The 18,543-nt window shown below is 43.0% G+C and overlaps 2 protein-coding genes, 3 long non-coding RNA genes and 1 pseudogene across 6 annotated transcripts; all 6 read right to left on the bottom strand.

Annotated features, from left to right (window-relative positions):
- Nucleotides 1-586: 586 nt before the first annotated feature.
- On the bottom strand, nt 587-1,500 carry LOC124696905 (fibrous sheath CABYR-binding protein-like). Its single transcript, XM_047229565.1, has one exon. It carries the CDS (start codon nt 1,498-1,500, stop codon nt 751-753), a length of 750 nt encoding a protein of 249 aa, XP_047085521.1. The 3' UTR covers nt 587-750.
- A 1,033-nt stretch (nt 1,501-2,533) lies between these two features.
- On the bottom strand, nt 2,534-4,580 carry LOC124699922. Its single transcript, XR_007001563.1, has 3 exons — nt 4,382-4,580; nt 2,927-3,004; nt 2,534-2,611 (listed from the first exon to the last, which is right to left on the bottom strand). It is a non-coding gene; the product is annotated as an uncharacterized LOC124699922 (long non-coding RNA).
- Nucleotides 4,581-7,748: 3,168 nt separating this feature from the next.
- LOC124696904 lies at nt 7,749-8,201 on the bottom strand. Its single transcript, XM_047229564.1, has one exon. It carries the CDS (start codon nt 8,199-8,201, stop codon nt 7,749-7,751), a length of 453 nt encoding a protein of 150 aa, XP_047085520.1.
- A 2,092-nt stretch (nt 8,202-10,293) lies between these two features.
- LOC124703767 lies at nt 10,294-13,450 on the bottom strand. Of its 2 annotated transcripts, none has more exons than XR_007003248.1 (5): nt 13,343-13,450; nt 12,866-13,065; nt 12,603-12,742; nt 12,437-12,505; nt 10,294-10,484 (listed from the first exon to the last, which is right to left on the bottom strand). It is a non-coding gene; the product is annotated as an uncharacterized LOC124703767 (long non-coding RNA). The 2 variants fall into 2 exon arrangements; XR_007003249.1 differs by lacking the exon at nt 13,343-13,450 and adding an exon at nt 13,175-13,216.
- Nucleotides 13,451-13,543: 93 nt separating this feature from the next.
- On the bottom strand, nt 13,544-15,770 carry LOC124703765 (annotated as a pseudogene).
- Nucleotides 15,771-16,426: 656 nt separating this feature from the next.
- LOC124703764 lies at nt 16,427-17,055 on the bottom strand. The gene is made up of 3 exons (XR_007003247.1): nt 16,904-17,055; nt 16,672-16,801; nt 16,427-16,549 (listed from the first exon to the last, which is right to left on the bottom strand). It is a non-coding gene; the product is annotated as an uncharacterized LOC124703764 (long non-coding RNA).
- Between the last annotated feature and the right edge of the window lie 1,488 nt (nt 17,056-18,543).

Raw genomic sequence — 18,543 nt, 5'->3', positions numbered from 1 at the left:
CGCTGCCTCGCCGACAGTTTGCCTCGAGATCGTCGCTCAAAACAGTTTCGACGACTCAGGCCATTGGACAGCTTCAGCACCACTTGTCTGGAAACTCAATGGCAAAGATTAAACCACCACTGCCGAATGTTGTTACAAAAAGGCAGCCAAACATTCAATCAAAGGTTTGAATGTCGAGACGATTAGTTAAAAGAACAATTAATCCAACTTCATGTGAGTAATTTGTGATGCAAACTATGGATTCATATTCAACACACTTTCTTAGTTGGTATTTGTAAATAATTCCAAATATTGAACAAGATATTTGCACAATCAAGATTTCTTTAGAGAATTGCTCAAAATACTTGGGAAGGCAGACAATAGAATACTGACTTTTCCCTATATTCCTCAAGGGTGTAACTGAAACGAGACAGTATTCCTCAAATTAACATGCACATACTATGACTTATTCTGGATCCGATTACGAGGCAAACTGTCAATGTTTGTCAACTGTTTCAAACATGAGCTGCAATCACAAACTGAAACTAGTGGTACAAAAAAGAATAGAGCAACAGCTGATCATGTCAATTAGTATCGATGCATCGGATTATTAAAGCTCCATATCTCTCCTTACAGTTCATGAGTCAGAACTCACAACAGGTATAATTTCCAGGCAAAAAAATCTCATATTCTTGGAGACAAGAAAGAATTCACATCTAGGATGCCCCAAATCTCCACCAAAAAATCACGAGATCCAACATCGGCGTCGGATCAAGCCGCAAGATCTTCCTTCTCCTTGAGCACCACAACCTCCTCTTCTTCCTGCTTCTTGCTGCCGCCCTGCTCCCCTGCCTCGCCGCCAGCTTCCTTCTCCTTAACCTCTTCTGCCTGCTTCTTGTTGTCGCCCTGCTCCCCCTCCTCTGCGGCCGCAGGTGGCGAGGCTGGGGATGCTTGGGTTGCCTGGGCCTCCTCCTTGACGGCGGCCTCCATATCCTCGCTCATGCGGCGCTCGGCGCTGAGGATGGGCTCGTAGTAAACCGGGTACTTGTCCATACACTCGCGCAGCGCGGTGGTGGCCTTGGAGCAGCGCTCGACGATGTCGCCGCCCTCGGCCTCCGCCACCTCGATGCACTTCTCCCACTCCACGAACTCGTCCTTGCACCCGCCGCCCTTCATGTAGGTGCAGAAGGGGCACTCCCCGACCTCCTCCTCCCCGCCCGCTTCCGCGGCGGAGGCGTCGAAGACCACCGTCTCCCCCTCCGCCTCCGCGTCGCCGCTCGCGGGTGCGGCGGGCTGGATCTCTTCTTTTGGGGCGGAATCAGCGGGAGCAGGGGCCTCCGGGGGCGCATCTGCGGCGGCGGCGGCGGCGGCAGGCTGGGTGTCTTCTTTGGCCGGTGGATCGGCGGCCTCCGGGGGAGGAGAGGCGGCGGCGGCAGGCGGAATATCTAGTTTGGATGGTGGTGGATCGGCGGGCGCGGCGGGCTCCGGGGGAGGAGAGGCGGCGGAGGCGGCGGCTCCCATGGCGCGTCAGCGGTGGGTTTTGCGGACTGAATCGGACCGGCGGCTTGGAGCTGCGCCGGGGCTGGAAGCTTAAACCCTATTCGAGGTGGTGCTAGTTTTGGGCCGAAACTGGTGGCCTCTGGCAGAAATAGCCCAACCCTTGCAGTCCGTGCCGTTTCCGGTTACAACTTCCAATCGGAGTCAACCAGAAGGTAAAAAACAAGTGCTGTTGGAGTCGGCCCAATATTGTTTCAACACCTCGGTTAAATATTGCTAGTAGAATGCCCGTGCGTTGCTACGATAACTCAAGTTTATTTTCTTGTACGGCACATAAAAATTCATGTGTATAGAAAAGGTAAACACATATTACTCGAAGGATATTAGAATTATTTTGGCAGAAAAAATATTTTGGTAAAAATGTAAATCTATGTGGTATGTTGCCTCGTGTTCACCCCATACCAAGTGAAGGCTCCAGTCTAATGCTCCGCCAATGACATGGGAGTAGCAGAGATCACATTCTTCGCCGGTCTCATTTTATCTCCCTACCTTGGCTTTGTCGAGATGTAATCAAGAGACAAGACAAATGAATCAACTTTGTTTTCATTGATGATGAATTATGGTATATATAGCACCTGAACATGTGCTTACATCGTATGTGCGTCTGTTTGGAATGACACTTACAAACCGACATACCATTGCACAAAAGGAGCAGTCACGGTTAATTACAAGCATGGACTATAAGAATTAATTGAATCTTAACACGGTTCAATCAACCACCTCCCATACCGAGGAGTTGACAAATGGAAACACGTGACTTGCAATAGGAGTGATAGTTACCTTCATTTCTAGATTGAATCCACATCCAATAAGAACTTCACATCAACCTGATTACAACAACAAAAGCATCCGGTTGATTCTTTTGCACTTTTGTGCTTCTCCCTTCGGTTTTGGTGGTGAATTTATGTGCTTTAGGCATTCAGTTACGGATATATACCAGCATGGGTTCTTAATCCGACTTGTCCCAGATGTGTACGATTCGTGTGTGGACTTTGCACCAGCTTAACCAATCTCAGGTGATACAAACCCCAAGGGATAAGATGTTAACCATATTTTTATCTACCTCCGGAACACTCTGGTTCAAAAATACGATAACCAGTGAGTACCACTCATGATCAGTAGGTTAATACAAAATACGGTAATGGGAAACATGAGCTCATTATAAGTCTAATACAACGGAAGGCAGATACCAGCAACTTGTTATAAAATCTATCATCTACCGTGTCTAATAACTTAGCAACATCATCCATTACCTTAAGGCCATCTACAAATACTACTAATAATAACATCACGGCTAATAGTAGACACTAAATCCACATTGTATTGTTCTAAAAAAATCCACATTGTATTACAACTTTAACCAATAGTTCATGCTGACAGACATTGTTACCATTTTGTGGGTCTCTGACAAAGAAGATGATACGGTGCGTGTCAGAGTAATGCCTTCCAGCTCACCGGCCGGTGCCACCTAAGCAATCGTGCAGGGCACCATCGTCAGACCACCAAAGCCAAGATGACAATACACAACTTTGAAACAAATGGGTCAGCCTGAGATTGTGCAATTTGCAGCAATTAGTATGACCCACCAAGTGAGGTAACAACCATTGTAAGGAGCATACACAGTAATGATGTATAAATGCACTAAACAGGAAGCAGGGTCATGTAAAAAACCCAACAAGCAACCCATTATTTAGGTACCGATCAGTGACTCTCGATGGAGATAAACATCGTGTGACAATAAAAATTTCAGTGAGACACTTCCTTTTCCAATTTCCTGGTTTAAGCAATCATACATTATTCAGTAATATATGTTCTCTGGCAAAAAAAGTTCTCAGCTATCTTCTGCAACTCATTGCATATAAGAAACCTATATGTGATCAGACAATCCAAACTTTACCTAAGGAGTATTTGCAATCAATTTTGTCTAGTGGGAGAGCAATTGCACCACTGGCGGAGCTTAGTGTAAGTCGGGGGGGCCACCCCCCCCCCCCAAGTTTTTTGCAAGGTTGTGAAGAATTTTTTTAGGGAGTGTTTAGATGCAGCAAAATAACATTTCGCCTCCCCAAACATTGACATTTTATCTTTCGCCCCCCCCCGATTTTTGGTGAAGCTCCGGCACTTGCACCACAACTTCTGAGTCTAAAAATGATACTCGTTTAGACTGAAGTTACGATGCTTGTGCTGATTAGGTCTTGGACAATACCATAAGATGCAGAAAATATACCCGACCCAATTTTGACCTTGATGCAGACAAGGGGATCAGGCTGCAGCCTGTAGGTAGTATAGTTGTGGCTACGTACAAGGTAGGAGTGTCACCAAGAACTTACAATCCCAATAACATGCAAATCTAATTGATAGTAAGAGGAGTGAAATTATTAGCAATTTTTTTTGCTGCCTAACTTGCATCTTCCCTTCATATGAGTGGCAACCGCAGTGGTGCCTAGCGCTGGTGAGGACGGAGCACGGTGAGACCAATTCGAGTCGGACATGGATGCATAGGGAGGAAAGCACACAGCAGTGGCGCCGTCGGCGCGACGCCGGTGACCTGTGCTTGTTTGCGCCATGGAGGCCATGGCATGGGGTCGATGGAGGTTCCCTCTGCGTATCACCGTCATCCGGAGGGCTACGCATTGTTGGACGTTTGTCGAGGGGATTTTGGTAGTAGGACAACAGCATCTGAGTCGGTCAAGCGCGCTCGCTTGGAACTGTGTCGTCGTCTGGGGAGCCAGCGTAGGCGGCCAGGCGGCAACGCGTGGAACAGCGACCTCGCGTCGAGATGGATGGAGAGGAGATGGACATAGGCAATAATATAACATCTCAAAACTTGATGTTAGAGAAGACAAACCTGATGTTATTCCCAATGAGAAGAAGACACAACCATAATGAAGGCGGCGTTGAAGTCCTCAACCTGAGCGCCAATTCTTCTGCATGCCCTCTTTTGGCTCCTTGGATGCAGAGGCCGACGGAGATTCATTCCCGTTGCTGCGCTTGTTGTACATCAGCCATAACATTAATGAGTAACGATCCTGCCCAAAACACACATAAGCTTGGTTTCCCATCTCTCATATAATCATATTCATATATGACGATATTCATTAAGACATATTACATTCTTGACATTGTCTAGAAAGTGTGATGGCAGACGCATCTAAGAAATGATTCCAAAGTTGCAGAGGCATGCACGGAACCATAACATATGAGATTGTACAAATTACCAATAGAGCAGCGGGAAGGTGGGGAGACACGAGCATCCACTAGTCGCGAAAGTATAGGAACCGCGATTAATGGAGTCTTTAGTCGCGGTTCGGGAGGCGAACCGCGACTAAAGGCCTGGGCCCAGGGCGCTCGGTGGCCAGCTGGTGGACGGGAGAAGCTTTAGTCGCGGTTGGTCTGGCCAACCGCGACTAAAGGTGCCCGAATGCCTTTCGTCGCGGTTGGCCAGGCCAATCGCGACTAAAGCCCCACCCCTATATATACCGTTCAGCCCACGGCACTTAGCCATTTGGTGCCACTTCTCTTCACAAACTTCACAAGGGGGTGTAGGTTTGCTTTTGGCTTCTCTTATGCACACAAAGTGTTTGATGAAATGCCCCAATAGCATGAAACAAACATGATATGAAGTGTCGGAGCCACACTTGAGCTTCCTCATTTATTTTTTCCTCCTCGATCGCGGTTAGCAACTTGAACCTTTCATATATATGTGTCATTGATAAAATATGCATGTGTGTAGTTCATTGTTTAATTTCTATTGTTTGTAGCTAGTTAATTAGTTTAACAAATGCATGATGGTTAATTATATATTTTATATTATAATAATGCAGATGAATCGGCAATGGATGTACGGTAACCGACTCTCCGGCGAGTTCACTACGGGTTTGAAAGATTTCCTCGTAGTGGCTAATGCGAACAAGCAGAAGGGTTTTGTTATTTGTCCATGTGTTGACTGTAAGAATCAGAAGGGTTACTCTTCCTCAAGAGAAGTTCACCTGCACCTGCTTCGGCACGATTTCATGCCAAGCTATAATTGTTGGATCAAGCATGGAGAAAGAGGGGTTATAATGGAAGAAGATGAAGAAGGGGATGATTTCATCGATGAAAACTATCTTGATCATTCGTCCTTCATCCAATGCGCCAGCTCCTCGATAGTGTTCACGGCCACCATCAGTGGTATCTCCATCCCGGCCTGTTGTGCCGCCATCACGGGCGCAACCGCGTCGTGCGTCCGCGCCTTTGTCACGAACGAAGATCACGACATCTCCTCGAGCGTGTGGTGCAGCTCGTCAACCTACAGGGAGGAGACGACCTTGACAGCCGCCATGGCTGAGGATCATGCGAATTGTGTGGCTGCAGGGGACTCAAGCCGGCAATGCGAGGCATGCACCGCTCTCTACAAGGTTGTGGGTCGTGAGACATTTAAAAGGAAGATGCGTGAGGGTGGAGGGCATTAGGAAAACAAACGATCTCTTGGGTGTCTGACATGTGCGTATCAATTCATTTTTATTTTGATATTGATTAACATTGGTTACTGATTTGATTGCATTAGCAGTGGATACTTTGATTGCACGCAAATACTTCCATATAATAACATGGTAACAAGGGATATTGATTTAATTGCATGCAAGTATTATTAGGAAAGAAAAAATCTCTTACATGTCTGTGACTTGTGAGTATTAACTCATTTTTCTTTCGACAATAACAAGGCAACAAAGATACTGATTTAATTGCATGCAAGTAGGAAAGGAAAAAATTGATTTCATTAGATCCATACTTAACACTAACAATCAGGACGGAAGACGAAATACTAAGAAAGCCACCGGACGGCTCAAACGTTGAGGTGGTGTGGTTGTACGGCCATGATTTTTTTGATATTTGACATCAAATATTTTTGATGACGTACGAACTGCAATATAATAGTAAAGATGCCATTATTATTGTTGATAGCTTAGCGGATGGGAGCATCAATATAATTTAGAAAAATAAATACTCCATATGTTATATATAGTGCAAGAAATTACAGTTCTACTCCCTCCGGTCATATTTAATTAACTCAGATTTAGTAAAAAGTTGTACTAAATCCAAATCAATTAAAAGAGATCGGAGGGAGTAGATGACACGGCTGACATCAATTAGTTATTGAGCTGATTGTGTAAAATAATATTACAATATGTACTACTAAATATTAATAATTTTTTACTTATAGCTGGTAAATGAAGTAGTTATCCAAGTGATTGTAGTATTCTTTGTTTTGGAATATGCCATTATTGGTTTTAAGCCGACATTTAAATGGGTTGTTTCAAGCCAAGAATCATTGCTTGCACGCTTATTGATTCCATCAGAGTAGTATTTATTATGTTCCTTCTTGCTCTCCTTAGTGTGCAATCTCTTTTTTTAGACGGAAGGTTAAGATGAGCCTAACTTTAAATTAATTAAGCCTCAACCGGTAGAGTACACGAAGTTCGTACAGAAACCACACAATACGCTTACAAGCAGAAATCCAAAGCGGGGCCAAGCATGGCCACCGCAGCATACATAAGGTGCCACGCCCCAACGCAACACCAAAATATTATACCCGTACTTTGAAATAAAATTATTGCCGTGTGCATCGATTGACGCAGAGGCTGTGGCACTGCTCCCATATCGAAAAAACGCAACACCAAAATATGCAAGTAGACTAGTTCAAGCTAAACGAAACATGGATAAAGGTAGGACGAAGGCCGTCGTCGATCACTCTGAACGGTCCCTAATGTTGGCACGAATCTAATTTAACAAATAAACTACTGCAAGGAGCGGGTATCATCTTGATGCGTTGGTGTCTGGGTTTGCAATACTAACATCAGTCCACCCTCGGCGCTCCTTGATGTCGGAGTTGATGATGAAGCGCCATCATGTCACCGATTAGATTTTCGACCGATGAGGTTTCTAGGATTTAGGGATTTATGAGAACTGAGTTCTAGCTCAGTGGCAAGACAAACGAGTGCGCAACCAGTCCACCTGTGTTTGAAATCTCATCTCTCGGTAATTCCGTAGGGAGGGGCCAACTTTAAACCGGGTTATCATCCTAGCGTTCATCCACTGGAGAGTTTCATCCTACTTAACAACGTATATTCAAAGAAGAGATCATTCCACCGTTGGTCAATGTTGAAGGATTTAGGGATTTATTTTGGCCAACTAGTTTATATAGGAACAGCTAACGCACTGAGCAACAAAAAAGTTTACAGGGGTAAATCTTCCTCCCAAAACTGGCGATCAACTTTGCAGGAGACAGACGTGTAGTAGTCCGGGTAGTTTTCCATGCACCTGCCCAGCGCGGCCATGACCTTGCCGCATCGCTTGACGACGTTGCCGCCGTCCACATCCGCCTCCTCCACGCACTTCTCCCACTCCACGAACTCCTCTTTGCACCCGCCGCCCTTCATGTACACGCAGAAGGGGCACTCATCTTGCTCCTCCTCGCCGGCATCAAAGACAACCGTCTCCGCCGCCGCCTCTGCGTCGTCGTCAACAGCGTCTGCCGCTGCTGCTGCGGAAGGCTCGATCTCTTCTTTCACTGGTGAATCGTCTGGCGCATCTGCGGCGGCGACAGGCTGGATATCTTCTTTGGCTGGTGGATCCGCGGGCGCGGCAGCCTCCGGTAAAGGAGAGGCGGCAGACGCGGCGACTCCCATGGCGCGTGAGCGGTGGGTTTCGCTTATTGAATCGAAGGTTGCGCCGGTACTGGATCTTAAACCCTATTCGAGATGGTGCTACCTCTGGGTCCAAAACTAGTGAACTCTGGTAGAAATAGCCCAAACTCTTCCCGTTGCTGTTGCAGGTTGAGTCCTTCCACTCCAAGAAAAAAAAAGCGGAGTCCTTTAACTTTTATACGGAGTATATTGAAAAAAAAAGTCAGAGTCCTTTAAACCAACCAGAAGATGGCTCCTGTCGGCGTATGCTTATACTACGGGACGTATTGGACTGCAGTGTGGATAAAAATTTATTTGAAGTGCTGCTGGAGTCGGTCTAATACGATCGTCATTCGTCAATAAAAAGTCGGTCTGATAAGTTGCACTCTTGCTACTGATTTATATGTGTCTGGAGTTCTGGACGGAGAAGCGAACCAAATACTCCTGTCATGGCCGGATTTCATTAATTAAAGTACTCACAGTGCTAAAATGTCCTAAAAGATGTTTCAACTTTATTAAGATATAAATGCAGATTTAGATAAAGTTAAAACATTTATTTGTGGACGGAGGAATTTTTTTACTATCTCACATTATGCGGGAATAGACAACATGCAACGTGGAAGAGGTGGCCCTTTTGTGTTTAATTTTTGGATGGTCCAATCTCTAGCCATTGAATCGGAATTAAACTCCAAAGCAAGAAGACACTCTACACATTGGCTTAGGCGGCGAAGGGCATCAACCTCGTCTCTAATGACACCGATGACTCCATCAGAAATCTCATCAACGAGATGTTTCCAAGCATCAGAAATGCTCAGTCAAGTTCTACACCATTTGATTTGTATCGTGGTTCGTGCTAATCATGAGTTGCAACGAAGATTTGATAACATCATGAACGAAGTTAGTTCTCAGTCGACTGAGAAATACTCACACCCTTTTTATTATTATGAACTAGTTTGAATCAAGTTCGAATGAATTCATATCAAATTGGGATGAATTTTGGTTTTACTCCGCTAAAATTACAAGATCGGTTAGAATCGGCAAAAGTTTAGAGGAGCAAATATACTCCTCTAAAGGATACTCTGATGTTTACTCCTTTAAAATATGTGGGGTCGGTTAGAGATGCTCTTACTAAGCATCAAATTTTATGTGTACTTTGTTATAGATCATAATAATTACAAATGTTATGACAGGATATCATGTTCAAGCACTCAGACATGGAAATTTCCAATTTCCTCAAATTGAGATCTGACATGTACATACAAAGCAGAGAAGTAATGCATATTCGATTGGTTAGATTTTGCTTGCAAAATTCCTAAAGTACATGCGCTTCTTGGTCTTAAGCCACTTCTTTCTTGGTATCTGATCCTCAAGAACAAGATCGAATTTTATTGTTGGTCTTAAGCCACGTCTTCCATGGCCTTCCGGGCCATCTCCCATGGTTTCTAGGTACTAGATAACCTGTTGCGCTATCGCGCAAATGGCAGAATCCAGGCAAAATTTAAATTATAAGATTTAGCTTATTTTAGTATTAATAATTAGCTTAAAATTTAACTGATTAGTATAATTGTAGACACACCATTCTATCAAGATGCTGCAATAAGATGATAATTTTAGCGCAAAGCCAAAAGTGAAACAGTAGCTCATATATTTTTCAATGAAAAACCCAAGACCACAGTGCTAAAGTTGACCACTGATTTTCAAATCAAGCGAGGAACTTATGGGATGGCAATTCAAGGTTACCAATTCTGCCATTTATTCATTTCATCTGTAAATTATACTTTTTGTCTGTGGTCTAATACAATCCCAGGAACTTATATGATGTCAATTCTTCCATTTATAGATGACCCGTTGCGCCCCGGCGCAGAGGCAAAACGGGACATTAATCAAGCCATAAGTTTTACACTAATTGGTTGCTCCATGTTCATAAGTCAATAATAAGTTACTTTGGCACTTAAATGAGATGATGTTTAGATTCACTACACATGACAGTGCACGGACAAAAACACATAAGCCCAAAGACCTAAATACCGAAGTCTGATTAGGCATGGGAAAACATACTAAATTGCCACAAAATAAAGTATTCTAAATTCTCGTTACTTTATTTGTTTCCATCCAAACTCAGCAAAGTTTGTCCAGATTATTTTGCTGCATTGCAGAGAATGGTGCCGTTTCAGAAACCATAGCAGATGCTTGTTGCATCTTAATACAAAGATGAACTACTAAGTCTTCTCGTATTGGCTGCTTGCTGCTTGAGCTCGCTCAACCTTGTGGATGATCATTTGTAAACTGGAAAAAACAACAAAACAAGATAAGACTTTCTGATGCTTGGAGGAAACAATAATATAAGTGCATAATAGAAACGCTCAATATATCATAACCACATAAGTATATTTTCAAAGAATCATGCACTAAGAGATTCATCTCTATGTGCACTGTCCGCAGAACAAATATATACCGGAACAAGCATACACAACAGCATATGCGTGCACCATTCAATGGTCAATAAGAATAAGTCATAAAGTAATACAAGAAAATCGTCTTCCTTCATGCACTGGTACATGCATATGAATAGCTCCAATAATTAAGGATTTAATAACATAACTAAAGGGTCTCGCTGTTACATAAGAATCATAGTTCAGCAAGCTCCACAGACACAATTAAAGAGGTTGGAGAAAACGAAATACATTTGAAGGATAAACGTTTGAAAGCAAAATCTATAACCTGGAATGGAGACATTGCACATTACCAAACATGTTCTAAATATATCTTGGGCATCTACTTTATGCCTAACTAACATAAAGAGCACTTTACATGGTATGAAAATGAAAACATTGGAAAAAAGATTGGTACCGGTTGTAGATACAACTATCAAAAGGGTCAAAAAATTAGAGGTTGGGGGAATTCAAAGGTTCATGCAGTCACACAGTGGTGCGACTGGGCTAGTCATTTTCTGTTAAGAGGGTTAGAGGCTTGGAGTAAAATAGTTATAAAACAATTAACAGAAAGTAGAAGCAGATGATATATCAATGTCGAAATATTCAGTCACAAGAGTTCACCATAAGCACAAAATAGTCGACAAACATACATCCGTTGGTGCACTCCAGTACATAACAATACATGCATGCCAGTATCATGCAGAAAGAGGTTCAATGTTATTTCAATGCATAAGAAGCGCAATCTATTCTATGAACACATAAAAAAATCTAAAAGCATATATGTAACTCTTAAAATTGATTAGAGCACCCATAGGTAACTCTTCAGTCAAATGTTATACAGAATACATGTATCGGTGAGAACAATAGTCAACACGTTTAGATACAAGCATAGGTCAGAACAATACAAAACACATTAGGAAATTATCCAAGCATGCCCCCAATACCTACAATGGATAAAAGGACGAATGTTCCAAACAAAAATACGGGATTAACCTTCTAATCATGCTCTGCCAGAAGCATGTGTAGTACATATATCGCTGCATAGTTTTATAGCGGCACATCTGAAGATAGAGAATGCATTAATATGGAGTGCTTTGAATTTTCAAATAGAAGAACATACAAACCACCAGAAAGATTGCATTGAAAATGTAAGCAGAGAACATAAAATGTCGTAAAATCTTTTTTCTTCAATTAACACAAGCAGATAATTTAAGGAAACATAGTTACATGCATCTGGTCTATCAATAATAGATGAAAGAAAAGCTGAAGTGAAACAAGCCCTCACATAAGCAAGGATCAAGCATGCCTTGGGCTTCCATCAAGCAATTTTTTATCCATCGACCACACCTACCATAAATAGGGAATAAGGGGATAAAGCCAAGCTAAGCATCAATTCTTACCAAGACCAAAGCAAAGGGGTACCATACAAAATGATAACCTACATTTGATACTCAATTGAATAAACCACTTAACGTGGTATATAAAGTTTTAAGGGAAATACACCAAATCCTAGTTTAATAAGCTGTTTCAGGAAGCAGACATGATACGAACGGAAGTTACCAGACATTAATCTTCAGTAGAGATACCAGGACGCACATGAAAAACGTAAATTCAGAGACATTGCATTAGCACCAAGTTCTTTGAAATTAGCAAATCGTTTAAACATCTCATCTGAATCAAAAGTAAAAAAAAAATACACTTTCAATCTTTTTTAGATCAAAATCTCAGAACTATACGTCTATGCCTCGAAAGTACATACTAAAAAATGATCAATCTTAACACGTTGGACCTTTAAATCATTACCTTATGGATGCGATCAATGATATCCATTTATAGAAATATGAGAATATCCATCAGATGATATCCATGAACCTAGAAGAATAAGATGCAATAAGTACCTATAATTGTACACCCATTATGCGCAAAAGTCAAATGAACATTCATCAATCATATTCAATTCAGATCTGACCTCACATAAAAGAATGCCCTCTTCATGAGACCATGCACCTTTGTTGCCTTACGTGCTCAAATAATTGTGCCCTTCACAGCAAATCGAAATCTTTGGTAATCAAATCATTACCCAAGATGCCCTATTTCAAACCATGTCACCTGTCACCCAAATAGCAGCCATATTCAATCTAGGAACACTCCCAGCAGTCTCATGTTTGAGGCAACACAAATAAGCCTACAAAGTAAGAAACAAAATAATAAATATCGAGAAGAGAGGAATACCAGTAGCAGCAGCGCCGTCAAGAGATCGAGAGCTTAAAGGAGAACACAACTTATTTGATGTGGTAACCAACCCAGAACAGCAACAATCGACCCAAAAAAAAATTCCCTCCCTTCTTGCTCCCTGCCACACTGGACTTCGACTGGTCCTTCTGCCGAGGCCGCGCCGCCTCCCACACCAGGGCCACCCTCACATCCAATTTCTGCAGGTAGAAAACTTCGCCTCAGTACTAACATTGCTTAAAATTTTAAATCAGTAAATGATACAAATCTTCAACAAACCATGCAAGCTAAAAGCAAATAATCTAGTACCTCGACCATTTCCTTCTAATAATTGTCACAAATACATGACTGTGCTTATAATTTAGGTCTCAAATGACCTAATAACCCTCAGATGACCCGTTGCGCTATCGCGCAAATGGCAAAATCAAAGCAACATTTAAGCTATAAGTTTTATCTTATTTTAGTATTAAAAGTTACCTTGAAATTTAACAGCTTTGGTATAATTGTAGAAACACCATTCCATCGAGGTGCTGCATTAAGATATGAAAATTTCCATTAAGATATGACAATTTCAACGCCAAGGAAAAAAGAAAAATAGTAGCTCATATAACTATTTTCCAAGGAAAGATCGAGTACCTTAATAATGAAGTTCTAACACAATCTCATAGTGCAGCAAGCCAGCAAGCGCGACCAGCCATTTTCAAACCGCCACCAAGCATGCATGAAGCTAAAAACAAAATAAAAACAAAAAATAGTCTTGCATAGAGCATACACTGCATATACGTCAAGCGACATAGCATGGATCTCTACATAGGTAGTTAGGAGTAGTTTGTACGCTTGATTGCTTCACAGCCCTGCTCCGCTCCGTTACGACATGTCCAACAAATAAACCTTTGACTGGCTAAGACTCACCCACCTTCTATCGTCACCATTGATAATCAAGTTCTTAGATCACAAGATGCCTTTAAATATATCAATATAACAGAGACTTCATTTTCCCCCTTTTCCACTTTAGTGAAAGCAAGAAGAATAAACAAAGTAGAACAAGCTAAATGCAGAAACAAATGTAAAATAAAAGAATCTTTGACACTCTTTCGGTAACTGCTTGTAGCCTGTTACCTTTGTCACTCTTCCTGGACCAGTATCTTAGAAACAGCGAGATATGCTGTGAAAAATAGAAATGATGAAACTGGTCTTGGTTTATTTTTCAACAGTATACACTATTTATAGAGTAAAAAACCAACAAATTTGTTCGAAGATTCCTTTAACTTGTTGTTCGAATATTCCTTTAACTCTTTTACTTTGGTTATACAATATAGATGAGCACGAGATATACATTACAAAAATTAGTAGGAGATTAAAAGCAAGCTGAAGATATTTATGCCCATGCCCAAAGGTATATAGTAAACTGAATTGTTACAATAATACCTTGGTTTCACACATACCCTTGAGCTTTCCCTCAGACTCCTCCCTGCAAAGTTGTTAGAAGATCAGTACTCATTACCAGAGACAACCATCCATTTTACGCAATACTGAATCTACAACCATATACATTGCTCGCAACCTCGATCTGCTCATAGGTGGTTGCCTTCTCAAGTCTCACGGTTAGATTAACAACAAAAATATCAGCAGCTGGGACACGGAAGGCAATTCCTGTCAACTCTCCGTTAAGGATTGAAGCACCTTGCCAGCAGCCTGTGAAAGGTCAACCAGTCAAAACAAAATCTATGTAAGAGAAAACAAACCGGTGAGAACTACAATGCAAGAAGCATACCATTCTGCCAGATTATACTATCCACACAATAAAAGAAAAGGCAAGCTAATTATACTAACCTTTGCAGCTCCAGTGGAATGATGTTGAAGCTAGCAGCCCTTCCACCTCTCCAGGCCTTGCTAGAGGGACCATAAACAGTCTTTTGGGTAGCTACAATAATTAAAATTCAGACACATCAGACTAACCAGAGAAAGATAAAAAAAAAAGTGTTCGCTCAACCTAAAACCGATCAAATGCTTACTGGCCATGGCATGAACAGTGGGCATCAAACCCTCAACGAACAGTCGAGAGTAGGAGGAGGCGAGGAAGAGGAATTGTTGCTCGGGAGGTCCCTGCTGCTGCTGCCGTGTCCAGCCATAGGTGTTGCTGATTGCTCCCTGCGGCCACCCCTTCCGTGTCCAGTCGGCACCATGGCTGGGTCGCCCGCCACCGCCACCGTGGCTCTACAACATTAAACTGAAACTGGAAATTCTGTTTTGAGGAGGTTTTAGGATGGCACCAGTATGATATTTCTCACATGGAAAAACACCTACATGTATTCAATTCTAATGATCAATACTAAACCTGAGTAGTTCATTTATACTCTGTATGTCTAACCAACATATTATGTAACCAATTGGTTGACACATCATTGTATCACCAATATAAACAAGTGTAGGATTTATTAATGATTTCATGAGATGAATAAAATACATACTTGTGAAGGGGAGATGAATCTTAACCTGAGATTGAAAAAACAAAATAGGATGAGCTCACCTTGGATCTGCAATAGCACATTTAGGAATAACCAGTTTCTTCCTCAATCATGCAATTACCCAGAACAAAAACACTTCCAGATCATTAGTGAGCAACCTTAACCAAAGCACCTACAAATAGGGGATACAGATTTCAGGAGAAGATGACACCAATAACTATCAGATATTTTTGTCGCGATGAACAAAAGATGCAACGGAATATTAGGTCAGATCCTTCAAAAAATGTAAGAGAGCCATGATGCCATGATGCCTTGCTTGGAAAACATTTTTCCTTCAAAAAAAATGAATACCTAAGGATACATGCCATGATGCCTCAGCGGAGAAAGTGATAAAGAACAGAAATACACAATTAATAAAATCCCATGACACTCTTAATACAGAGTCTCTAAATCGTAGCCACTGAAATTGTTGTAGAATACAACTGATGTGGTATATAAATAATTGTGCATATGATTTAGTGGTGTCAGCAAAAATATGCTCCAATGAAAGAGGGCATACCAAAGAAACAAGATGTAATAGAATTGCTTGCAAAAGTAAGACCATGTATAGGATTAGGATATGTTTGTTCGTACTGATAAAGCAGCGAGCAACTGAATAAAATTTCCAGCCTTCTCAATGAACTTAAGCTCTTCTTCGTAACCTTCCTCGGTATATTCTAATTTCTCAAACTGTTCTTTTTCGAGATGTTCTCAAACTATGATGCTGCAAGTATTATAATTAAGTTTTGCACAACAGATAGTATATTATAATCAACTGCTGACAAAATTGGCAAACCTAGGTGGAGAAGTTTATTTGGAAAACTGCGAGCTGAAAGAACTTGGACTCGTTTCTTGGAATTCATCTATGTAGTCCATATTATGATCCAAAGCCCTAAATGTAATCTTCATATATTTACAGCAGCTGGTAAGATGCTCCTGCATGTGCAACCACAGGTGTTAAATATGAGTATCTGATAACCATGCTACTAAGTCTAAGGGGCGACGGGGAATTTTCTTTCAGGATGATCCAAATCTATAACCTACATATAAGGCATCGGGAGGTTGTGAATAATTCCTCATGGCAATTTTCCAGTAAACAAAATTAAATGTCCGCTGCAACCAAGCCCTCGTGCATCTGATCAGAACCCTCGTCGAATGCAACTTCTCCATAGAATATCTACACAAGTTGAAAAAGACACACCTCATATTTTTTAGAGGAAATTAACAAGCACTAAGCACAGACCTAACAAAACCATCAACAACAGCGTCAATAGAAGGAGCTCCTGCTTGCAGCGATACCTTTGTCCTCTTTTTCTTCCCGGAGTAATCCGTCACAACACAAATATCCCTGCTTGGCCGGCAGCTGCTTCATGAGTATCAATAAAGAATCAGCACACAGTAGTTTCCTGGAACAGTTCACACGGAGGACCTGACAGTATGAACAAACTGAACTTAGACGAGCAAGAACAGGGACGTGGTAACCAGCAGACATGAGGAGCGGACCGGAAAAAAAGGATTGGGAAGCGCCCACCTTGGGGTCATATGCGCTGGCCGAACTCGCCCTCAAGCAAGTGCACGAGCTCGCATCCAGCGTTTACTGCTGCTCTACGTTCACACATGATTCGTCGCCAACGCCATGGTGCCTGGGAGAAGGACGCACGGGCTCGAGGGACGCCGGGCACCTATTCCTGGCCGCGGAAACCCTAGATCGCCGGCGGAGCTGAGGCAGGAGACGGTGACCTGGTAGGGGTCAACTGGCGCTAACAGAGAGCATGTAGCAACACACACAAGGGAGGAGAAGAATGGAGAGAAACTCACGGCACACCTCATCAGCTCGCGCCGCTCCTCGCCCGCGGTGCGGAGGCCAGGGACTTCGCTCGTGCGTAGTCCACCTGGGCGTAGCTCCGGCCTGCCAAGGCTGACCGTCGCACTGTGGCGCCTCCTCCCACTATACGCACGGCTTGGCTGCTTCGATTTGGACGCGCCAGGAGAGGCGGCCGGAAAGAGCTCAGCGGCGGCGACAGGATCTAGGTTACCGTGGATCCATCCGGCTTGCCTCCACCATCCTCCAGGATGCGCTACTTCGGCGCCTTCTGCGCTTCTAGGGAAGCTCTCTCCGGCCTCAGGTGGGTCTCGAGCGGGGGAGAGAGATCGGCGAGCCATTGGAGACGAGGAGAGACGAGGATTGGGGAGGAGAGGATGGACGGGGATTGGGGAGTGAATCGGGGACTCGCGACCTATGTTTTCACCAACCCTCGCGGCTGGAGACCGAAGGCTACACGAACGAGGACCCGTGGCTATCTCTGACCGGCGGGCCTCGCAAGTAGCTGGGTCCATGCGTCATAGAATCCATGGGAAGCTGAGCGAGTGAGAAAAGAATTACCAATCGGACGGCTATGGTGAAAAGTGGGATTGGAGAATCACTGCAGCAAGCCAATCGGACGGTGGACGAACGTTTGCCCCTTTTGAGTGCTCTCTCTGGCCGAGTAGTATTGGAACATTTATAGGAAGAATGGACTGATAAAACATATACATTGTATCTTCGAAAAGATTATGTTTGTTTCTGGCATGCACTAAATTTTCGTGGTTATTTACATTTGTAGGACTATTGTTGCCATACTAGAATAGATAATCTATAGGTTTCCAATTGAATATTCCACGATTATGTATTGCCATAGGAGGATGCAATCTGTTAAAAGAATGGACACACGCTGCTTGCAGAGCAAAACATAATGAAAAAAGGGAAATGATATCTATCACCCGGGGGATTAAACCGCTCGCTTCCTCCTGGTGGGTGCCCGTCCGATGCCAGCAGATCGCGTCCTCGCTCCACCATAAGCATTCTCCATGGACTCCGCCCTGCTCCCTCACTCAAGTCTCGACCTTCCCCCACTCTCTGTCTCCGCTTCTCGCTGGCAACCACAAGATTCTCAATCTTTTTTTTCTCTCCGACGAGGGCAGCCAAAGAGGAGAAGTTGGCGGCGATAGTCTTTGGCCGAGGCGCGGATGTCTAGTGTCGGGGGTATATGACCCCCGGTAGGTTTTAAATAGAAGGCCCATCGGCCCAGCTTTATAGATAAAGCCACACAAGTATAAGGTTCGGTACAACACAACACCACCCACACACATAGGAATATAGGTTCGCATACAAGATCAAACACAGCTCCCAAA

This window comes from Lolium rigidum, chromosome 3, assembly GCF_022539505.1.
Source record: "Lolium rigidum isolate FL_2022 chromosome 3, APGP_CSIRO_Lrig_0.1, whole genome shotgun sequence".
NCBI lineage: Eukaryota > Viridiplantae > Streptophyta > Magnoliopsida > Poales > Poaceae > Lolium > Lolium rigidum.
Note: the sequence above shows the minus strand (reverse complement) of the source record. Positions and strands in the feature narration are given on the sequence as shown.